This window comes from Acanthaster planci, linkage group LG05 (genome assembly GCF_054643075.1).
Source record: "Acanthaster planci isolate LZ-2023a linkage group LG05, COTS_SCS, whole genome shotgun sequence".
Classification (NCBI taxonomy): Eukaryota; Metazoa; Echinodermata; class Asteroidea; order Valvatida; family Acanthasteridae; genus Acanthaster; species Acanthaster planci.
Window position 1 is genome coordinate 23,142,522 of NC_141781.1, and position 22,117 is coordinate 23,164,638.

The window sequence follows — 22,117 nt, forward strand, 5'->3', positions numbered from 1 at the left end:
TGGTTAGTTATTGTAAACCTTTTGTTTGGGATGTATTCGTTTATTCAACCCAGGGCTGCAGCCCTGTCAAAGAGAGCCCAGAATTGTGTGGTGTTGCATAATTTCTTTTTTTCTGGTGAATGCTAGTAGCGTCTTTTCATATGCGGCTGGATTAGCGAGCAGTGGCGTTGTGCCACTCATCAATGGGGTCATGGAGCACTTTTGTCCGCGGTGCTAATCCGCGGGCGCGATATGCCCAAAACAATGGTATACTGTTCCAAAACAGTGCCGGATTCCCTTCCAAAAATGGAAGTAGAAAAATGATGGCAATTCCCAGCAGCAGGTCCTTTGTTCAGGGTACAGTCTTTTGTTACACTTGGCACCCTGGCTTTGCGTATAAACACATGGTACCCAAAACCGGGCTCCCCGGCAGGCAATGGTTAATAACAGATGATGCAGATAAAGCAAAAGCAACAAATGAAATCTTGGTATTAAAAAGGAATGGTTTTTCAATAGATTAATTGAAAACTTTGGTGATTTGCTTTTAGATCTGTACGATATCCAATGAAATTATCCGTGAATCAGCCAATGAAATCATCAGTGAATCAGCCAATGAAATTATCCGTGAATCAGCCAATGAAATCATCAGTGAATCAGCCAATGAAATCATCAGTGAATCAGCCAATGAAATCATCAGTGAATCAGCCAATGAAATTATCATTGAATCAGTCAATGAAATTATCCGTGAATCAGCCAATGAAATCATTAGTGAATCAGCCAATGAAATTATCATTGAATCAGCAAATCAAATCATCAATGAATCAGCCAATGAAATCATCAGTGAATTAGCCAATGAAATCATTAATGAATCAGCCAATCAAGTAGACAATCAATTTGATAATCAATTACTGTTATTTTTATTGATTGCAGCTTGCACTGCTCTTGGATGGATGACTTTACAAGGCAAGAAGAGTGATGGTACAGACATGCACAGTATGACAGCATCGACTATTGGTATCAGCAGGGAACATGCAAAGGTGATTGTCACATTTGATTATGGTCAACTGTGTAGATTTCCTGACTTGTTGGTCCTCGTCATACTCCGCTAGATATGTGACAAATTCCTTAAAAGCACTTAGAGAAAGTCCATGTTAATTGAATCACAAAATGGCCCATTGACGGCAAAAGAGAATTTCATAGTTGATTGTTTTCTTTTCATTTACTAAGATAATTAATTATGGTCGAATTTATGGTGCTGGAAGACCCTTTGCCGTGCGTCTTCTGATGCAGTTCAATCACAGACTGAGTCCAGAGGAGGCAAGAGAGAAAGCTAACAAGATGTATGCAGCAACAAAAGGAATTAAAATGTGAGTCACATTTCGGAATCATCTGTCGCTATCAATAAATATGAAGAACCTTTTGGCTTTTCTTCAGTTTGTCATATCCTCAACAATTTGTTTACTGATATATCCAGCCGTGTGTTGTATGTAGTTCTTCAGTTTGTCATAGCCTCAACAATTTGTTTACTGATATATCCAGCCGTGTGTTGTATGTAGTTCTTCAGTTTGTCATAGCCTCAACAATTTGTTTACTGATATATCCAGCCGTGTGTTGTATGTAGTTCTTCAGTTTGTTATAGCCTCAACAATTTGTTTACTGATATATCCATCCGTGTGTTGTATGTAGTTATTCAGTTTGTTATAGCCTCAACAATTTGTTTACTGATATATCCATCCGTGTGTTGTATGTAGTTATTCAGTTTGTTATAGCCTCAACAATTTGTTTACTGATATATCCAGCCCTGTGTTGTATGTAGTTCTTCAGTTTGTCATAGCCTCAACAATTTGTTTACTGATATATCCAGCCCTGTGTTGTATGTAGTTCTTCAGTTTGTTATAGCCTCAACAATTTGTTTACTGATATATCCAGCCGTGTATTGTATGTAGTTCTTCAGTTTGTCGTAGCCTCAACAATTTGTTTACTGATATATCCAGCCTTGTGTTGTATGTAGTTCTTCAGTTTGTTATAGCCTCAACAATTTGTTTACTGATATATCCAGCCGTGTGTTGTATGTAGTTCTTCAGTTTGTCGTAGCCTCAACAATTTGTTTACTGATATATCCAGCCGTGTGTTGTATGTAGACATTTTTTCTGCACTTTTTTGAGTTCTGCTGTTTGTTTTTCCCCTTTTCTCTTGCAATTCACTTTGACCTTTTCACTTTGCAATTCTATTTAGTTCTCCTTGTTTTTCCCTTGTGCTTTCATGCAGGTATCACATTGAAGAAAAATCAGCTGAATTCCTTCTAAAACATGGACTTATTGACAAAAAAGATGACCACTATTTATCTGTGGCTAAATTCAGACAAATCAGCAAACACATCAAACCAGATAAGAGGTACCTGTTTTAAGACAACTCAGGGGGGGGGTCATCAGCATATGAATATAGAGTATGAATTTGTGAGGCCTCTATCTTGAAATTTTCAAAATTACTTATTATGTTTAGAAAAAATGCCCATTATTTGATCTAAAAGGCATGGCTAGGGAGGGATAATGACAGGATAATGATAACTTAGAACTTGGCCTTAAATGTCTGTTACCTGATCTAACCATTTGCCTCTTGTTATCTGCTGTAGGTTTCAATTTCCATGAAAAATCTCAAAACGTTTTTTTGTCTAATTTGTAGAAATTTACTGACAGATGGCAAGAAATGGACAAAAGGAAGGTATGCAAATTTGTTGATATCTGACAAGTTTTGTAAGCATGCTTCAAGAAAATGTAAACTTTAATTGAAAATTATCTGTAATTTATTTTTCCATTTCAACTAATAATGAGGCTTTAGGGAGTTTGAAATACATTGGTAGTAAGCCATTCATAATATGTGCACACACAGGGTTGTTCACATTGCATGCATTTTGTACATAGCAAGGAGGCTGAGGTAAGATATTTCTTGTACTTAATGTGCTTTTAAAATTGGCATGAAATCAATGTTTGTTTTTCCTTGTACTCTTGTACTTCATTGCAAAATTTATCATTTTGTCAATTTCAGAGAAAACTCAGTGCAAAACTAGTTAAGCATTTCCAGGAACATCATTAAATGTTAGCAGAGGATTGAAGTTTCATTTTGGATGTGAATAAATGCAACTAGAGCAGGTTGACCATGACATTAAAGGGTGCCAGAGTGGACAATCTGGTTTGAGTTGAAGAGAAATATGGACAGCAAATTTGTAACATGGGAAGGGAGTTTTAAAACACTGCACATGCCGTGCCTACCAGACCGGAGTGGTGGTCTAAAAGTCAGCATTTGGATGCAAACATACTGAACTTATAGAGCTGTTTCTTATCTGAGGATTACTTTGTTTGCTTTCCTGTCTGCAGTGAGTCAGCTATGTTCAATCAACTTGAAAGCATTGCTCAATCGGAGCACCCAAAGACACCTGTACTCAGATCTTCAATTAGCACAGCACTGGAGCCTAAAAGAGTAAACAGTGAGGTAAATTTTACAATTTATATTCCCTGTTTTTGAAAAATCTGATATTTTTTTCTTAATCAGCTTGTCAGGGATAAAAGTGGTGGTAGTCCGGGGTATTGATTGTGAGTAAACTAGTGATGAGACTGTAGGAACTGTAAGCAAATAATCAGAGTATTTTTCTTTGTGTGAAAATTCAGTTTATGACAAGCCGTGTTAACTGGGTTGTGCAGAGCTCAGCAGTAGACTACCTTCATCTTATGCTTGTCTGCATGCGTTGGCTGTTTGAACAATATAACATTGATGGACGGTTCTGTATCAGCATACATGATGAAGTACGTTACCTGGTCACCAGTGAAGATAGGTATCGGGCAGCATTAGCATTGCAGATCACCAACCTGCTGACAAGGTGTATGTTTGCTTACAAAGTGGGCATGAATGACCTGCCTCAGGTGAGTCATTATCTAGATTGTCACTTCAATGTATTGAAGTGTTAACAAATACAGTCATTTGTACACTTTTTATTTAAATTTGTGAATTCCTTAAAATTTAAGCTGCTGTAAGTTTTTGAAAATTTGGATGTAAAATAACTTTTCCTTTCATAAAGACACCTTTCATTTAAAGTTAGGCATACATGGAGTTTGAAATGCTACTTGTAGGAAGAATCCATTTGTGGACTATACAGTGGAACAACGCTATAACGAACATAACAGGGTCCACACAAATTGTGCGGTATAATGGTCTTTGATATGGCGAGTTTCAGTCACAGGTACACACACCCATTCCAAAGTCTGGCCCATACAAATGTGTGACAGCCTGCATTTACATGCCAAATAAAAGTTTGAAGTAAAAAACATTGAAATTCCTGCTTTTTGTTAAAAGTTGGTTGATCTCTTCTCATGCTTCACTTGTCAGGTGAAGTTAAATTGCAAAATGAAATCAAGTTTTCCTGGATCACTTGAAAATTGCATGCAACCTGTACATTGTAGAAAGGGTTGCACTGGTTCCTGTTGGTAAAATGGCACTTTTAAATGGGCTGCACAGGGAACCATTCTTATACAGTAGAACTAAAAGTACATACAATGTACTGGGGTACATGTCCAAAGTAACAAAATGTCAGACAAATATTTTAAACACGATTGAAACTGGCAAGATATCAATTGAAGATTTTTGCAAGTTAAGTTATAGATGCTTGGGTCTGTCTTTGTATATATTCTCAGTTTTGGTGACTGTTTGGACGTTATATCTCAGTTTAGTAGTTAGAACTATGCAAAGTTGCATCTTATACTCGGCAGGTGACCTACACAGCCGCCATTGTTCCATTGTGAGTGCAATTTTCCTCAACTTTGAGTAATAGTTATCAGTTCTAAATATCTTTCTATTATAGAAAGCAAAATTGTACTGTTAACAGTGCACAGAAAAAAAGGGGTCAATTGGGGGATGTTCAGTGGATGTAGTTAGGTGTCCGCCCCGAGTTGATGTGCACCCTCACCAGTGAAAGATAGACAGTCTGGTAACATGTAGGAAGTTTTCCAACCTGGATCTTGCACGCGTTTGGCGTGTACGTGAGACCATACATTCCAGAATAAATTTGCTGTGCATACTCAGTGTGCTCATAAATTTGCACGCCTATGTGGTGAGCTCATACTGAAAGACTGTCAATTTCATTTAAAAACAGCCCTCTTTGTTCAAGCTTGGGTCGGATAGCAGTGTTCATTATAGCAGCGTTCCACTGTAATTACATTTATAAACAAAGTGAATACTGAGGCTTACAAATAAGAAATATACTTGACAGCTGTGGACAGGTGCTTTTCAGAAGGCAGAATTGTAATGAGTTACATGTACTGATCTTTGTGACTCAAAGTTGGGTACATGTAACTAGTGACTTGATTCAAGTTGAGTCAGACCAAAAAGTCTGACTCAACAGGTATGTAGCTCAAGTCAATTTGAGTAGCCAATCTTTGAACAGAGTAAGATAATGAAAACAAGTAAAAAGGGCATATTAAAGTCACACCTCATCTTGCCTTTGATGATAAAAACACATGACATGAACATAATAAGTGGCACTGTGAGTCATATTTTGTTTCACAAAGAACTTTGCTTTTACCTTTGGGACTGGAGCCAACTTAACTTTCATTCAAGTGTGGTCTTCTGATGAAGGTCTCAAATAAGGTCATTTGCTTGCAGTGACTTTAGTCAACTCATTTACCCGTCTGCACTTTGAAAATTGGGACTCGGGTCATTACAGCTGTGTCAGAAGATCAAATTTGGATGTCAGAATAACGACTTTGGTCTTTTTTGATGAACATTTTGTGGTTACATAAATTGATTTTTTCCCCATGCATGCAGTCTGTAGCATTCTTCAGTGCTGTGGATGTTGACACTGTGTTACGCAAGGAAGTGACAATGGATTGCCAAACACCGTCCAATCCCTATGGTCTAAAGAGGGGCTACGGAATACCTACAGGTTTGTCTCTATATTGATGTTGTTAGACACTGTCCAATCCCTACGGTCTAAAGAGTGGCTACGGAATACCTACAGGTTTGTCTCTATATTGATATTGTTAGACACCGTCCAATCCCTACGGTCTAAAGAGTGGCTACGGAATACCTACAGGTTTGTCTCTATATTGATATTGTTAGACACTGTCCAATCCCTACGGTCTAAAGAGTGGCTACGGAATACCTACAGGTTTGTCTCTATATTGATATTGTTAGACACTGTCCAATCCCTACGGTCTAAAGAGGGGCTACGGAATACCTACAGGTTTGTCTCTATATTGATATTGTTAGACACTGTCCAATCCCTACGGTCTAAAGAGGGGCTACGGAATACCTACAGGTTTGTCTCTATATTGATATTGTTAGACACTGTCCAATCCCTACGGTCTAAAGAGTGGCTACGGAATACCTACAGGTTTGTCTCTATATTGATATTGTTAGACACTGTCCAATCCCTACGGTCTAAAGAGTGGCTACGGAATACCTACAGGTTTGTCTCTATATTGATATTGTTAGACGGAGTACCGTATGTTTGAAAGTAGTCTTTGAATCCAGTCATCATGTCTTTAAGTAGTGTGGCATTAAAGATTCAGAATGAACATAGATGTATTTAAGAACACATTTTTAAAGCTTTTCAGAAAAAGAAAACTGTTCCATAAAAATCATTTTTTTGGGACTGTGATTGTGAATGTCAGTGAGCAAATCATTCATGTAACATTGACCAGTCATGGTCAATTGGTCACCATTATGACTGATGCCCTTTATAAAAGGACAGAGATATTTTTCATTTTTTTAAGCTTGAAATTATTTCTAATTTTACAAAGAAGTTCTGCAGATTACATATATGTATGTTAGTGATTTGAAAAGTGGATATTTTGGGGGGCATGACAGTCCTTGTGATCAACAATCAACAAAACCAACAAAAAAATGGTGCAATAGTTTCAGACCACACCCGCTTACTTCAAGCAAACTCGAAGAGATATGTCCAATATGTAGGGCGTGGGAGCCTGCATCGTGAAAGAATGTTGACTTCTGGAGATTGTTTCGTGCAGATGCGAGTAAAAACCCCGATTTTTGTTTTCCGAAAAATGCCATTGTGATCGGAACAACTTACAGGACAGATATCTGCACGAAAAACTTATAATCAGGGAATTATAAATCAGGGAATTCATTGGGAAAATTTGACTGACAAGTGGTGTGATCTCATGGCTCTGCGTTTGATGTGTAGATGCATGTAAAGCCTTGTACAGTCTGGTGTAGGTAGCATTACGCATGCAGCAACACTTGCTGCAGCGCTATGCAACGTGTGTGTGCTGAACAATTGTACACTGACAGAGCTGTTGCGCTCAACTGTTTCGCCGGGAGAATCAAAAATGATTCTGTCATCACAAACTATTAGGTAGGCCTAATGTTTGATTCTTTTCGTTTCATTTTTCTCACAAATTGCGAAGTAGAATTATAAAGTCAACTCATGCTGAAGAGTACGGTACGGATGGTTCCAGGCGTGCAATTATTTGCACTTCTCAGGAAGCTTTTAGGCATGCGATGGCGTGGGAGTGCAATCGCACGCCTTAAAACAGAAGGACTGGGATGATAGGGTGTATTGACTTATTGGTGTTAGTAATGATATGGAGTCAGCAGTGTCATAGAGATTACAAGTAGATGATGAAAGGTTGAAGGAGGAAGATAGGGAAGTGTTGGAGCAAAGGCTTGGATCCTTAAGGTCAAAGCTAAATCCACAGTGAAGCACAGCTTCACTGGGAAAGGGACTTCAGCTTTACCTGATTTGTTTTGTTCATACCTGTTCCTTGATGTCATTGTTCTTCTCATGTCTTCCAGGGGAAGCTTTGGACATGTATGGAATATTGAAGAAAACAAACCATGGTTCCTTAGCTAAAAAGTACAGCAACAACAACAGTGGAAACTGCAGTGGTCTGACTTCTGCTACGGTTTCATCCGAGTAGCATTTCCAGTTTGCCGGAATAAATGAACAGAACCTGTCCTGCTGCATCCAGGTAGTTACTTTTTATTCTGTGGTTTCACCATGGAGGGGTACTGAAAGCACTCCCTTTAAGCACCCCCAGCAGACTATGATATCATGGTTTGTGTTTGTAGATATTTTGATTTTGGGAAAAAACAGTTATCCACTTTTAAATGAGATTTACCAGTATCTTCCATTGAATAAATTCCCCTCGATTTCTGAAAACGAACCCCATGTTTCAGTTGTGAACCCTAAATTATAAGACTAATTCTTGCCCACTTGAAAATACAGATCCAAATTTCCAACTGGTATCATGTTTTACAAACATACATTGTATGGGATAAATACTTAACCTAAAACAATTCCATTTTGGGCTTTGACAAGTTTTCAGTAAAGTTTTGTAGAGTCAGTCATTATTTTCTTTTCTGCCGTGCTGACAAAGTTGAAGGGGCATACTGTTTCTGCCTTGTCCTTAGTTGGGTGTGTGTGTCTAAAGTATTCTTGTCAGCACGATAACTTGAGAATTAATTTGTGTATGAACGTCTAATTTGGGTTGTGGATTTGTAAATCCAACAAAACCTATTGCATTTTGGTTTGAAAGGTCCAATGTTAAGCCCACAGAGACTAACAAAATTTCAGCCTTGTCTATACAATAACTTGAGGGATCCTTTGTGCAAGAACTTCAAACATTGCTTGTGCAGTGCTTTGGTAATCCCATAAGCCTAGTGCTGTGCTTTGGTAATCCCATCAGCCTAGTGCAGTGCTTTGGTAATCCCATAAGCCTCGTGCAGTGCTTTGGTAATCCCATCAGCCTAGTGCTGTGCTTTGGTAATCCCATAAGCCTAGTGCAGTGCTTTGGTAATCCCATCAGCCTAGTGCAGTGCTTTGGTAATCCCATCAGCCTAGTGCAGTGCTTTGGTAATCCCATCAGCCTAGTGCTGTGCTTTGGTAATCCCATAAGCCTAGTGCAGTGCTTTGGTAATCCCATCAGCCTAGTGCTGTGCTTTGGTAATCCCATCAGCCTCGTGCTGTGCTTTGGTAATCCCATAAGCCTAGTGCAGTGCTTTGGTAATCCCATCAGCCTCGTGCAGTGCTTTGGTAATCCCATCAGCCTAGTGCTGTGCTTTGGTAATCCCATAAGCCTAGTGCAGTGCTTTGGTAATCCCATCAGCCTAGTGCTGTGCTTTGGTAATCCCATCAGCCTCGTGCTGTGCTTTGGTAATCCCATAAGCCTAGTGCAGTGCTTTGGTAATCCCATCAGCCTCGTGCAGTGCTTTGGTAATCCCATCAGCCTAGTGCTGTGCTTTGGTAATCCCATCAGCCTAGTGCAGTGCTTTGGTAATCCCATCAGCCTAGTGCAGTGCTTTGGTAATCCCATCAGCCTAGTGCAGTGCTTTGGTAATCCCATCAGCCTAGTGCAGTCTTTTGGTAATCCCATCAGCCTAGTGCTGTGCTTTGGTAATCCCATAAGCCTAGTGCAGTGCTTTGGTAATCTCATCAGCCTAGTGCAGTGCTTTGGTAATCCCATCAGCCTGGTGCAGTGCTTTGGTAGTCCCATCCGCCTAGTGCAGTGTTTTGGTAATCCCATCAGCCTAGTGCAGTGTTTCGGTAATCCCATCAGCCTAGTGCTGTGCTTTGGTAATCCCATCAGCCTAGTGCTGTGCTTTGGTAATCCCATCAGCCTAGTGCAGTGTTTTGGTAATCCCATCAGCCTCGTGCAGTGTTTTGGTAATCTCATCAGCCTAGTGCAGTGCTTTGGTAATCTCATCAGCCTAGTGCAGTGCTTTGGTAATCTCATCAGCCTAGTGCAGTGCTTTGGTAATCCCATCAGCCTAGTGCAGTGCTTTGGTAATCCCATCAGCCTAGTGCAGTGCTTTGGTAATCTCATCAGCCTAGTGCAGTGTTTTGGTAATCTCATCAGCCTAGTGCAGTGCTTTGGTAATCTCATCAGCCTAGTGCTGTGTTTCAGTAATCCCATAAGGCTTGGCAGGGCATTTGTCTCCATTGTTTTGATTTTGTCTGTGGGGAAGTGCCAGTTGGATTTGCAACTGTGTAATACAGGACACACAAACATGTAAATCAGATTTCCTCACCTCTTTAAAGTCTTGTTTTTTACTCAGGCTTTGAGGCGCTGGTGGCAGCAGACACTCTGGTCCTTTTTAGTCTTGTTTGTGCTACATGTATAAGAACTGTGAATGCATGCTCAGAACAATGCGTATATGCTCTGATCTGACAAAAAGGACAGGTATGGCTGCTGCCACCAGGCTTCTCAGAGTCTGTGTGCCAGCAATTTAAAAAAAAATCATTTTCTCAAAGAAATTTGGATTGCATGTATAAACGCACGACGAAAGGGATTTTAAAAATCATGTCATTTACAATAACATCACAAATCAGTGTCTGAATGTTTGCTACCTTTTTGATTCATATCACACAGTCTCCACAATCAGAAGGAAAATAAACAGAACCAGCAATTTCTCTTCAATTTAAATGGACTTTGCAATGTTAATTGTTACATAATGAACTTCTTAAACATTAGATAACAAAAATAATATTTATCAAGCCCTTTAACCAAAGCTAGTACAAGTTTTCTGTGCTAGTTCGTATTCTTAATCAATAAAGACACTAAAATATTTTAAAGGTACATTTTAATGCCAGGATAGTTAAGGTGTCTCCTTTTTCTATGTACCTGTATTATTCGATGAGTACTGATTGAACACATAGATTTTCTAATGGGAAAATGTTTCCAAAGTTCATTTGTCATTCATGCTTTGTTTTAGGCGTTCAAATTGTTCAGAATCTAGATAAGAAGCATAAGAACAATGCTGATGACAGTTCAGCTCAATTAATAGTGTACATCATTCCGAGTAAAACAATATTCAGGGGTGTGACAATTCAGCGTCTGTTTTCAGCTTCTTTTCTTTTGATGTTGACCCTGAATTTCAGCTTTTTTACACCTGGTCTGCACAAAAATATGGGAACTTGTAACATTTTAGCTTTTTGTTAGCTGGTCACTCATGCCCCTGAATACTGTTGGATTCTATTTCATATCAAAAACTGCTGAGTCATACATGGTCTGTTTTTTTGACGTGACAATCTTGTTTTTCCTACAAGTGGCTGCTAAAATATATGGCTGGCTTTTAGTACAAAAAAAATTCAAAAAGTGTTAAATTCCCATGCAGCTATCACAAAATCAGAAAATAATGCACATACTACTAGTTACTACATGTATCAAAAGAGATTTCTGCAAACTTTTGACGCCCACACAAGTTGTAGTAAAAATGAGAATGGTCTATTTCGAATTGGGCCTGAATTCAGAGGCACGTTCTCACGTTCAGCCGAATGCATAGAGCTATATGGCGACAAATCATGGTAACCGCGAGCGCGCTTCTTATGACGATTTCTCCCCCCAAAATTGGGTCTCTAGACGCATTATTGGAAATGGCCTTCTGTCATTATTAAAAAGTGACCGCTTGTCACAAAGAATCGTTTCACAGGGAATTTAGTGTTACCATCTTTAACAGGGACGGATCCAGTATTTTCCAAAGGGGAGGGCGTGAACTAAAACTGAAATTACGGATTTTGGGTACATTGATGGAGCTGGTTCCTCCCTCTTTTTCCTTCCCCACGTTTCTTATTTGGGGGGGATTGCCCCTGTTTAAGTCAAGTATGCTTTTCCAAAAAATTTCACACGTACATTTTGGATAACTGCAAATGACATGACGGGCTGTCGATCGAATGGGTAATCTTTCTTAGATTGTGAGAAGTAATTATTCCACTGTCGAACTTCAGCACACTTGTAAAAGGCTTAGAGAATTACAGTGTTTTTAATTGGGGAATTAAAGTCCAAGACTTTGACCTCAAAGCAGCAATAAACCAATGGACATGAATAGTTGACATACGTTGTAAGTGAATCGTACGTAATTATACAGTATTTGAATTCAGTGCATACAGAATGATCGAAGCATCACTGATGATAGGTTATACTGCTGATCCTGTGAAGGCCTTGGCTTTGTTGGCGGTAAAGATGTTAGCACTACTTTTTTTTATTAGCGAACGATTTTACGACGTCATGATGCAATTGTGCCAAGGAAATCTGCGGTTACTCTCCTTGTCTTGGGCACTCCGGCAGTACAAGCCCTTTAATGAGAATATTCATCTCAAGTAATACGGCCGGTACCAGAAAAGCAACATAGAACACTATAAGTACCATTCCGATTTTTTTATTTAGTTTAAAGCTGGCTATTCTAATAATAATTAATGTGACAATCACACTTGCCAGTAGCATAGCGCAAATAATGGTCAAACCATCGCTGTATGTTGGAATGGGATGGCCGTGTCGAACTGCAGCAGAGTGTAAAAACCACGGAAGTCCTAATCCCAGTAGAATATCGAAGACATTACTTCCAACAGAATGACAAATAGCCATGTCGCCAAAACCTGTAGTAAATATAAACATGTCCACAAGTTCAGATAACTTCGAAACTACCCAAGGTTTGATCTGTTACTGAATCAGGGCTTAGGACAAGCATATCTGTGATAGAATTTTCTACTTGTGAACCGTTATACACGAGCGTCCTTTTCTCTAGGGTAAATGGATCATTGATGTTTTTAATCAGCCATTCTTTCCCTACCCCAAAAATATCACGGTTGAAGTCTCCCATTTTCTAAAAGCTTTCTTGTAAATATGGCTCAGTTCTGTGCGACTATCATTTGGTCAGGTTATAAAGTTTGCATTTACAATGTGTTATTTGAAATATTCCTTACCGTTCCTTGCTGCGATAACACTAAGGATGGTGTCAGGCATGCTGGAACCTGCGGCTACCAATGTCAGTCCCATGACCGTATCGGGTACATGTAAAGTGTATCCTATACAAGACACAATTGCGTCATTACAGACTCCAGATCTCGGTAATTGGTTTCATGACTGAAATTCAAGTGGTCAAAGCTGAGCAACAGTCTCAAGCTGGACTTTGTCAGTTGTATTTCTTTCGAGGTTGTGCTGATTTATATTCCCAAACTTAACTGCTAACCATCTTGGCTAACAACTTTGAACCCTTTGACAAATATCAACAATGCTCAAAAAAAAAATCTAAGCCCCTACCTATTACTGTGACCATCCATACAAGCAAGTAGGTCGCAGCACCGATCCATGCTAATGCTGCGACAAATGTTACAGGATACCATGTCCTCCATTGTTGAAGGGAACAGTTTGGGATTGTCAAGTAGAAAAGAAGTGACGGTGGGAAAGCAAGAAGCCACACAAGTCGCTTGCAGTATCCATCGGGAATAATAAAAGGGGAGAGTGTGTTGGTCTCAGGTGATTGTTTCCTGTCTTGTTCTGAAGAAACAACATAAAAAACAAAAGAGAAATTTAAACCCTCCCCCAAATAGTTTGTCTCTGGTCAGATTGCCGTTCCGAAATTGTTTCGGCGACGCGGTTTTTTTCCTTCCTCCTTCAGGGTTGGATTGTTCAGACAGAGTGGATTACTATTTTGGTTTTTTGTGTCTTTGTACCTTGGTATCCTCCGTCATTTGCCTTTGTACCCTTTTTCTGTCTTCATTGCTCCCCATTTGCCACTCATCCAAGATGTTTACCAACCTAACTGATCTCCACATCTACTTTTTGCCAGGCCCCCATTTGCCTACATACAGGGTCCGAGGTCTAGAGCAACAGATTTGGACGCAGCCTACGCAGCTGAAAACAAACAACTTCATATCCATAATCTGCTGTCACTGTTCAACATCGAACTCTATATCCAGCAAGAAATGAGACCGAGGCGTACCCCCCAACGTGTCCTGTCGCTATACACCCTCGACTACTGTTACCTAACACATCCCCCAGATGTCTGAAAAGAATTGCTCAGATTCCAGTGAAACAATGACTAACAAAGCGGGGGGGGTTCCCCTGTGTCCTATACTTTTATCTATCGCTCTGAGTAAAAGATGGAGCGGCCCGCAGAAATGTCAAGACAATACGGCCAAAGATGGCGCTGTTGCAACTCTCGCCGAGGACAAAAATCACGACCAGAGATAAAAGACCATTTTTGGCTTCATAACATTTTATGACAAAAATATGAGGTATTTGTGTATAGGCCATTTACTACGAGTATGTCTTGGATTGTGCTGGCGTACTTTTTTTCAGAGTTTACTAAATTAAGAAACAAAAATGCAGAAGAATCGGGAGTGTTGGGTTTGGAAAGCAGAGTGTACCTGCTGGATTGTTGCATGATTTTTCGGATTCATTCTCGGTAACTGCGCTGAACGAGGACGTTTTCCATTTCTGGTCTACAACGATGGGTGTGGTTTCCGCCTCGGACGTTGGCAGAGAAGTACAATCGTCGTCACGTTCATGGTTGTGATGTGTTTGACACAATGATAAACTCTCCATGCGACTTTTGATCGGTGGGTCGAAATAGAGGAAGACAAGATACGCCATGTAGACTAAAATGAGAACCAGAGATTCCCACCTAAAAACAAAAAAAACTTTGTATCATTAAACTATCTTAACTCGCTCCTTGGAGTAATTTTTTTCAGAGACAGAGAGAAACACGAGGAGTGAGCAAGCTGCATTTCTTTCTGGAACAAAATTAGTCGATCAAGGTCATATCAACTTGGTGGTGTACCGTGACGCTTTGCGCTTGCAGTATCTTTTTGACAATAAATTCACTTAGTGCCCTAAAAATAGAGCGCTATTTATTTCGGGTAAAGACCCAGAAGTGATAGCCAAAAGTTTGACCACTGTGAGCGAGAATCATTCAGGAAGTGGCAGATCGGTACCAAACTGTCTCTACACCTTGAGTCTGTCCTTTTTTAAATTTAAGTAAACAGTGTTAATAAATTAAAGTGTTTTGTTAAGTGAAGACTGTTACTCTTTGAATCTTGGTGAAATATCTGGGTTTTAAGCTTGATCAGAGCCGAATTGGTGAACAAAATTTGAATTCTGTTAAATTACTTAAATGGCCAGTGCTAGATTACACTTTCGTTACGAACGTGCTAAATGTTGAAATGAGAGATCTTGAAAAACACTTTCCTATCATACAACGAGAGTGAGATAACGAGTTCAGCGAAGCACCCATGGTCACAATAGTTTGAAAATCTCACGGTTGAAGCTGTCGTTCTGCACAATGCTCATTTTTAATTTATTGGAGTATTGGGTTTTATCCCCATATACCGATAAGACTAACATAACTTGACTGGAGAAAAGAGCTCAACCTTTGCTAATGTAATAATGCGCCATGTAATACGATCCAGTCGTAAATGAGAGATCTTGCAAAGCACTCTGCTCTTAATCTTCATCCTGGTACACTGCATTGCCCATGAAATTAAAAAAAGTCTGCCAATTACTGAAAACAAATTTATTTAGCATAGATTCTTGATCACATATTGGCCTAACAGAATTGGACAAATTGGGCACGCTGAACCTATGTGTTTTACAGCCGAAGATAAGCCATGTATGTCAACATTTTCTTGCAATGACACTCGACTACCTCTCAGTCATGCATTGTCATTCTACCTAGGAACCTCCTTCCACCAATTTTGTACATGTAGTTCCAACAATAAAAGGGCAAAAGTGCAATGCATTTTTTATACCGGAATTCATGAATGAAACTTACTACCTTATAACATCACTTGTCAATTGAAGAGAGCAATGAATCGCCGTCTTTATTTTTAGTCTAATCTTAAACGGTCTGATTGTAATCACCTACCGTATATGCCCTACTTTCTAGTGTAATTCTAATATCTTTATGTATTGTATGTGTTTACTTTTGTATTCTGAAGGACCTAGACGAAAATAAGCCGTGTTTTGAGCAACTTTTCGGTTATCCCTGGCTTTGTAATTTTAATAATGTGTATTTTTGTTGCGTATTTTTGATTTTTTTTGGCAGAGGTAAACAAACCTATAAATGTTTTTACCAATGAACAACGTTATCCCAGATCACTAAGACGAGACCGATGACTGTCAAGACATACCACAGGAAATCTCTTGCAAGGGACCAGTTGGAAAGATATACAACCTGTAAAAATCAAGGTAGGAGACATTCTTTGATAATTGAACTGTTCCATGCTGGGGGCTGAACGACAGCATTGCAGGGACAGTTACACTCGATAATTACATGTGCATATATATTTACGATGCCTTAATATATTTAAGATGCCTTGATTCTTTTGTTCATTTAAAGACCTGAATCTGCTTTAAAGGAATTCCTAAATGTTTGGACTCTCTCGAAAGTTACGTGACAGTCTTGTGGGGCTAACGTTTTGAGATTTTGTCAACATGATGCGATTAAAATTTCTTTGTTTATCTAGTTCCAAAGCCAATACGAAACGAAAAGTTTACATACCTGTCCAGCAAGAAGTCCACACAACCCAATTACACAAAGAATGTTAAATACTGCAGAGCCAATCACAGTCCCAACTCCGATATTTCCTTTCGCAATGAAAACTCCTTTGACACAATGAAATAAAATACAATAACGACTGAATTAAAATATCCATTGCGTCGGGCTGAGATCCCTGTTGTCATTAATGAGAACATATGATTATGGTGTAGCTGATCTGGAAAAAAGTTACTCGTGTGCCCTTTGGCATTTGGACTTTCAGACGTGATAATATATTCACCCAAACCATGGGGAATATTCGAAGAATATTCGTAAATAGTTAATAACTTGGTCCAAACAGTAAACACGAGGCAGTGAAGCACGTATGGTCACAATAGTTTGAAAAACTCACGGTTGAAGCTGTCGTTCTGCACACTTCTCATTTATAATTTATTGGAGTTAAATTGGGTTTTATCCCCATATACCGATGAAACATAACTTGACTGGAGAAAAGAGCTCAATCTTTGCTAAGTAATGCGCCATGTAATACGATCCAGTCGACATTTTAGACCTTGCAATTAACTAAAGATCGACAAAGGATGATGTTGGTTAGAATCCAGTAAGGGTGTGTTATTAACCAGAAAGCTAATTGCATATAAAGGAAAAAAAAGTTGGTTTGCTGTACCGAAAACTGAAGTAAAAAGTTCTGGCGCAGATCCCCCAATTGCCATGAAAGATGCACCTGCTACGTCTTCAGATAATTTTAGATCTGTAAGGAAGAAAAAGGAAAAATGTTGGGTTCTAATTTGTTAGTTTTCAATAAGAGCTCTGTTGCATCTCACAGTACACGTTCAAACACAAATAAAACTTGACATTTATATGTGAGCGACAGTATAAAGGCTAAGTCATGCGGTGTATGTAGTTGAAAGGTAAGAAACTAAAAGGAATTATGCTAATGCCACAACTTGCTATATCAACATGAACACGTTTTAGATTTCAAGTAGTTTCCTGTAAAATAAACCCGCTTTGCCTATTGCAAGCCGTTTTTAGCTATGAACTGTTGCTGTGACGATAGGAGTAAGCCGTGCGTGCGTTTATCAATAAGCGCTTACTGTAATTATGTTGAATGTGTTTACAATTCATTAGTTCTTTTAAAAGTACATGGCTATTTGGACGGGGTAGTGAGAAAACAGTATCGTATGCCTATTTGCCAAATAACATGTACGAAAAATTATGTTGCCCTTATTTTCAAGTGAGCCTGCTACTCTTAGTTTTCATAAAACTTTAAAGAACTTACATAAAATATTTGATATATCTTTCATTCGACTGTTATTTGGCAAACCGCCACACAATACTGTTTCCTGTTTTCTCACTACCCCGTCTAAATAGCCATGTACTTTCATTAATCGATCTTTTTTGTATGTATAAAACTGACATGGCTGAATAAATAAGTTTGCCCTGCATCAGTGAATTATAAATTGTCTTCTTTGTATGACATCTGGATGTTAAATCTCTTTACTCAAATTCCTTAATCCGTCTAATTTCCATGGTTGATTACAGCTTCTGTTTTCATTGCCTGTGGTGTGGACATTAAAAACCTATACGCAAAGCCCGTCCGGATACCGTAATGTTGATGGCACCGGCTTAACATAACATCGGTGGTGGAAGTTTTTGAATAGAGTACAACAATCTATGGAGCGATATTGGTATAAGTTATGCAAATCAGAGTTTGCGGATGATAACGAATTAAAGCAAGATAACTGAAAGAATGAAACATTTACTAAACACCGTACAGCCATGTTTTTCCTTTTTTTTACAGAGTAGTTCTTGCAATAAATTGGAGCATGGCCACAATTTCAATGCCGTCCATATCCGTCACGCAACTTCAAGAAATCTAAGTAAACACCCAGGATCATGTGTGAGTTTCATTGTGAAGTTACAAGACGATTAACCACTATTATCTTCTAATCCCTGCCTGTACTTATAAATCTGTATTTGCTTATTCTAAAACTTTCTGAAAACAGTTCTCTTAAATCAAAGAATAAATTTGAGAATTTTTTTCAAATCAAACTTATTTATAACTTCTAAACTGGGTTTTTACTGCAGGGATTTATCTGGTCGGTATTTGACGTTTATGGTCTGTGGGCCGAACCGATGAATTGTAGTGACGGATACAATCATACCTGCACACAAAATCTCTAGTGATGGCATGAAGTAGTTGTCGCAGACCATCGCAAGGATCCCAAATATGTAGAAGACGGCTGCCAAGTTAATCAGAAAACCTCCATGTCTGAGCACGTCCCAACTCATGATATTGGGTGGGAAATTGTCAATACTAGGCGGTGTACAGTTGACAGGAACCGCTGCTGACAAATTCTTGCCTGTTCAAAACGACAAAAATGCTTTCTTTCAGGCTGATATTTAAAATTGTTTTGTAAATTCCACGAAAGGATCATGACTAAAATTGCTAACATTTGAAACTTGAAAGAAGCGGCATATCTTTATTATGCATAACGTGTAGATTATTTCATAGATTGACACCACACGATAACTTAACATAATTGTCAGTGGTGGAGGACGTGAATTTGGAATCCTAACAACAAGGGGCGTAGACATATAACAGAGATTGAGGGTCTCAACATCCCTAAACGTAGGCCTACACGAGTCAAGACGGAATGAGTCACACTCAAAATGTTTCCCACTAAGTTATTGTTATTAGTATAAGACAACCGAATAGTAAGCAAAATCGTGCTATCCATGACGGTATTAGAGCGCATAAACACGAGTATTCTCGACTGCTTCGACCATTCAGTTCTATATAAACTGTTCATTTGATACTTATCAACGTAGAGTTATGCCCGTTATCATGTGCATTTACCAGCAATTTATTTCTAGGTTTATCAGTCTGTCTTAGGGAATACACAAGATGTACCATGAAATACGTGCGATTTACGTTTATGCATACGGGTCACAAAATAAAGCAAACAAACGAAATATGCTGGTACACTGTGATTGAACAATAGTCAAGGTGTAATTTGAGAGAAAATCTTGCATTATAGTCATAAAATAGAATGGTTTTATTCAGACTATTTCATATCCAAGGGGTGGCGCAGAATCCGCCCTAGGATTTGTTTTATACTTTGGCACGAATATTAAGGCATCTGTGAGGGTTAATCGACTGGACCTGTCCGAACTTCAAGCGGTAATTGGACCTGTCCCAATTTTAACCCAACATGGCGGGTTTTGCTGTCACGGCCATTTCCTTCTTTGCGCCCTCGTGAATGCGTGTCAGCCTGTGTGCATTGAGCACGTCGGTGGGAAACGCCAACTTTACATGAAAAGTAAAGCTGACTTGTTTCAGTAAAGTTGGATTACCACAAAATTGGTGTCAATTATCGTACGTGCAAGACATTACCGGAAAAACCCAGGATTTTGAAGGAAAAGAAACTGTCCCACGACGATTTCAGAGATATTGATGCGTTCTGCGCTCAGGTCTGTTCCTTGGGTTAAGCTACACTGTAGTTGGGGAAGGCAGGAAAAATTGCTTTATTTTTGCCATGATTTACCTTAACCGGGTCATTTTTTCCAGAACCCCGATTGCGAGGTTTTGGCCAATCGGCCATTTTGTAAGAGAAAGGGGGAAGTAGTTTGGTCAACCTGTACTTACAGGATTACAGGTGACTGACCCCTCAAGCCTCTTTGTGTCAGAAGAGGTACACTGTAAAGTCGGATGGGGATCAAGGAGACGGGGAACCCTTAACCTGCACGTATCTTGGGAATAGGCTTGATGGTTCTTTATAGTTTGTTAAACATAAATTATCAAATATCGATACATGTTAGTGATATAATAATTGGTTTTACAGGTCCAAGACTCAAAACCTGAATATAACACTGGTTAACTAAGTGGATTTTTGGACTGACCGCCATTGACTGCCAGGTCGACGTATCCCGCAGCATTTCCTCCGTCGGCACTTCTCCTAAATGCACGGTGTTCCACATCGTCTTTCCAGAGTTGGAAGTGTCCGAAATGTATTCCCAAGGCCAGGAATGCTGAGGCTCCTGCTAGCGATAAGCAGCTCAGGCTAAAATAGACCTGGACTGCCGAAGCTGCCCTCCACGCACGGTTACCCCCCAAACGAGACATGTCGATCTATATGACACCGAAGAGGACAACTTGTTGCAGCCTTTTCAGTGCTGCAATGTGTGTGTTTTCATGTACTATGTACATGTACTGTACATGTACACGCAGATAAGATTACATTGGTACACGTACATGTACATGAGACTTCTGTGGCTATGTTCAGTTGCAGCCTAGTTGTAGCTTTCACTTCAGAAAAGGCTTTTGATAACACTTTTTGTTCAATGCTGACCCACTGTGCATGTGAAAGGTTTGGAATTCACTTACTATTGCAGGCGGTCTCTGTTATAAGATCTTGCTTAACGGTTGGTTGGAGCACACACAATTATTGGAAGCTGTTTTTCACAACCTGTTGGTGTGTGTGGGTGAGCATTAGTCATGTGACGGATGAACAGCCGCAGGAAAGTTATTAATTGCTTTTCCAGTTGAGTCTGCATTTAAAGCGGCATCCGCGTTGTGAAATGAATTCCTTTTAATCTTAAACAAGGTATCGAATAAGATTGTGGGGAGCTATCTGTTTTTTTTTTCTGAATTTTTTCTGAACCTGTGGACTTGCAAAATTTGCTCCGATAGCTACGATTAAATCATGCAGCTATTCAAAGCGTGTACACGATAATTTTGCTGGTGTGCGCCGCCGGACAAAGGATGTGAATACCGGGTAGTGCTGAATGCGGGAAGTCACAAGGTCATCTAACCTGTAGTTCATGAGAAACTTAAAGGGATATACTGATTGCAGTTGGCTAGAAAAAACCTTTCCGGTGAGTGCCACACTGACGGGAATAAATTCAACTTAACTCACTGCAGGTTTAATTTTTTTTACCTCTGACTTGTTGATGCACGGTCAAATCAACAAGAAATGAAGTGGAACATCGAAGGGCTGCGTAGCACTGTGATAAGAATATTGATAAAAATATAATATATGGTGCTCTGGAATATGTGATTGCCGAGCTTTCGGTAATCGAGTACCTCAAGTTCAGGGCAAGCAGATTCAGTTCTCAATCTGAATCTGCTTGCCCTGAAGAAGGTACTCAGTAACCGAAAGCTCGGCAATGACATATTCCAGAGCACTGATTTTATATTATATTCTTGTCAAGAAATGAAGTGGTAGGCCCTATGTGTAGATTGTTGCAGGATATCCGTGGCATGCAATGATAATCGTTACCGTATTTCAAAGGTGCTGGTGTTGAAGCATGCATGGTTGAGGAATGGAGGAAGGGATAGACCATGTGACACATTATGAGAATGTTACAGCCGCCTCAAACGTCGTGATTCTGCCATATCGAACACAAATTCTTTGAAAATTTTTAATTAATTGCAGCAGAATCACGATTTGCTTCGAAAGATTTTGACGGCGTGGCGTCAAACTGATTTATGGAGGTTTTACCCTGCCCGACGTGTATTTCAACGCTGTCAGTTCTCAGTGAATGCCCACGAAGGCTTGTGAAAAAAACCCACAAACCTACTCGGGTGCGCCGGCCCGCTGCTACACCTGATTCGAACCAGCCAGCACACCTAATACTCATTCACATTACAGAACTAAACCAAAACAGTGGGTCCAGTAACCCTGTGAGGCATGTTAAGAATTAGACGAATTAAAGTCTACATAAGTAGAGAGTAATTTTGCCTTAAATTTCTTTTTGAATAAACGAATATTCTGTATACTTTTAAAGAAACTTCAAGGGAATTCAGCAGTGTAGTTGGGTCTCTGATGCCTTCGGTATTTTGAGTAGTAGT

General features: G+C 39.4%; 2 protein-coding genes across 15 annotated transcripts in view; one reads left to right on the top strand and one right to left on the bottom strand.

Moving 5' to 3' along the window:
- The window catches only part of LOC110979608 (DNA polymerase subunit gamma-1-like), a 105,744-nt gene that overhangs the window by 13,575 nt on the left and 70,052 nt on the right, over positions 1-22,117 (top strand). For 13 of the 14 annotated variants that reach the window (XM_087136441.1, XM_087136440.1, XM_087136442.1 and 10 more), the window contains 9 exons: positions 910-1,016; positions 1,207-1,346; positions 2,248-2,373; positions 2,662-2,700; positions 3,354-3,468; positions 3,645-3,896; positions 5,794-5,911; positions 7,786-7,961; positions 15,863-15,956. In XM_087136441.1, the coding sequence (XP_086992567.1) occupies positions 910-1,016; positions 1,207-1,346; positions 2,248-2,373; positions 2,662-2,700; positions 3,354-3,468; positions 3,645-3,896; positions 5,794-5,911; positions 7,786-7,910 (1,022 nt within the window). In that variant the 3' untranslated portion in view covers positions 7,911-7,961; positions 15,863-15,956. Of the gene's footprint in view, positions 1-909; positions 1,017-1,206; positions 1,347-2,247; positions 2,374-2,661; positions 2,701-3,353; positions 3,469-3,644; positions 3,897-5,793; positions 5,912-7,785; positions 7,962-13,557; positions 15,957-22,117 lie in introns of all 14 variants that reach the window. The other variant, XM_087136446.1, reaches the window with a different exon arrangement.
- Positions 10,399-20,389, bottom strand: LOC110979594 (sodium/potassium/calcium exchanger 3-like). The gene is made up of 9 exons (XM_022235550.2): positions 20,167-20,389; positions 18,429-18,626; positions 16,931-17,014; positions 16,270-16,373; positions 15,842-15,942; positions 14,138-14,394; positions 13,029-13,265; positions 12,692-12,793; positions 10,399-12,364 (listed from the first exon to the last, which is right to left on the bottom strand). Exons 1-9 carry the CDS (start codon positions 20,387-20,389, stop codon positions 12,027-12,029), a joined length of 1,644 nt encoding a protein of 547 aa, XP_022091242.2. The 3' UTR covers positions 10,399-12,026.

What these genes read in the sequence shown, in the direction of transcription:
- LOC110979594 (XM_022235550.2), bottom strand. Translation starts at nt 20,389, where the DNA reads ATGTCTCGTTTGGGGGGTAACCGTGCGTGGAGGGCAGCTTCGGCAGTC. An exon ending in CGACCTGGCAGTCAATGGCG is followed by an intron (nt 18,627 to 20,166) that starts GTCAGTCCAAAA and finishes CGTTTTGAACAG; the next exon opens with GCAAGAATTTGTCAGCAGCG. An exon ending in TGTTATCGCAGCAAGGAACG is followed by an intron (nt 12,365 to 12,691) that starts GTAAGGAATATT and finishes TATTTACTACAG; the next exon opens with GTTTTGGCGACATGGCTATT.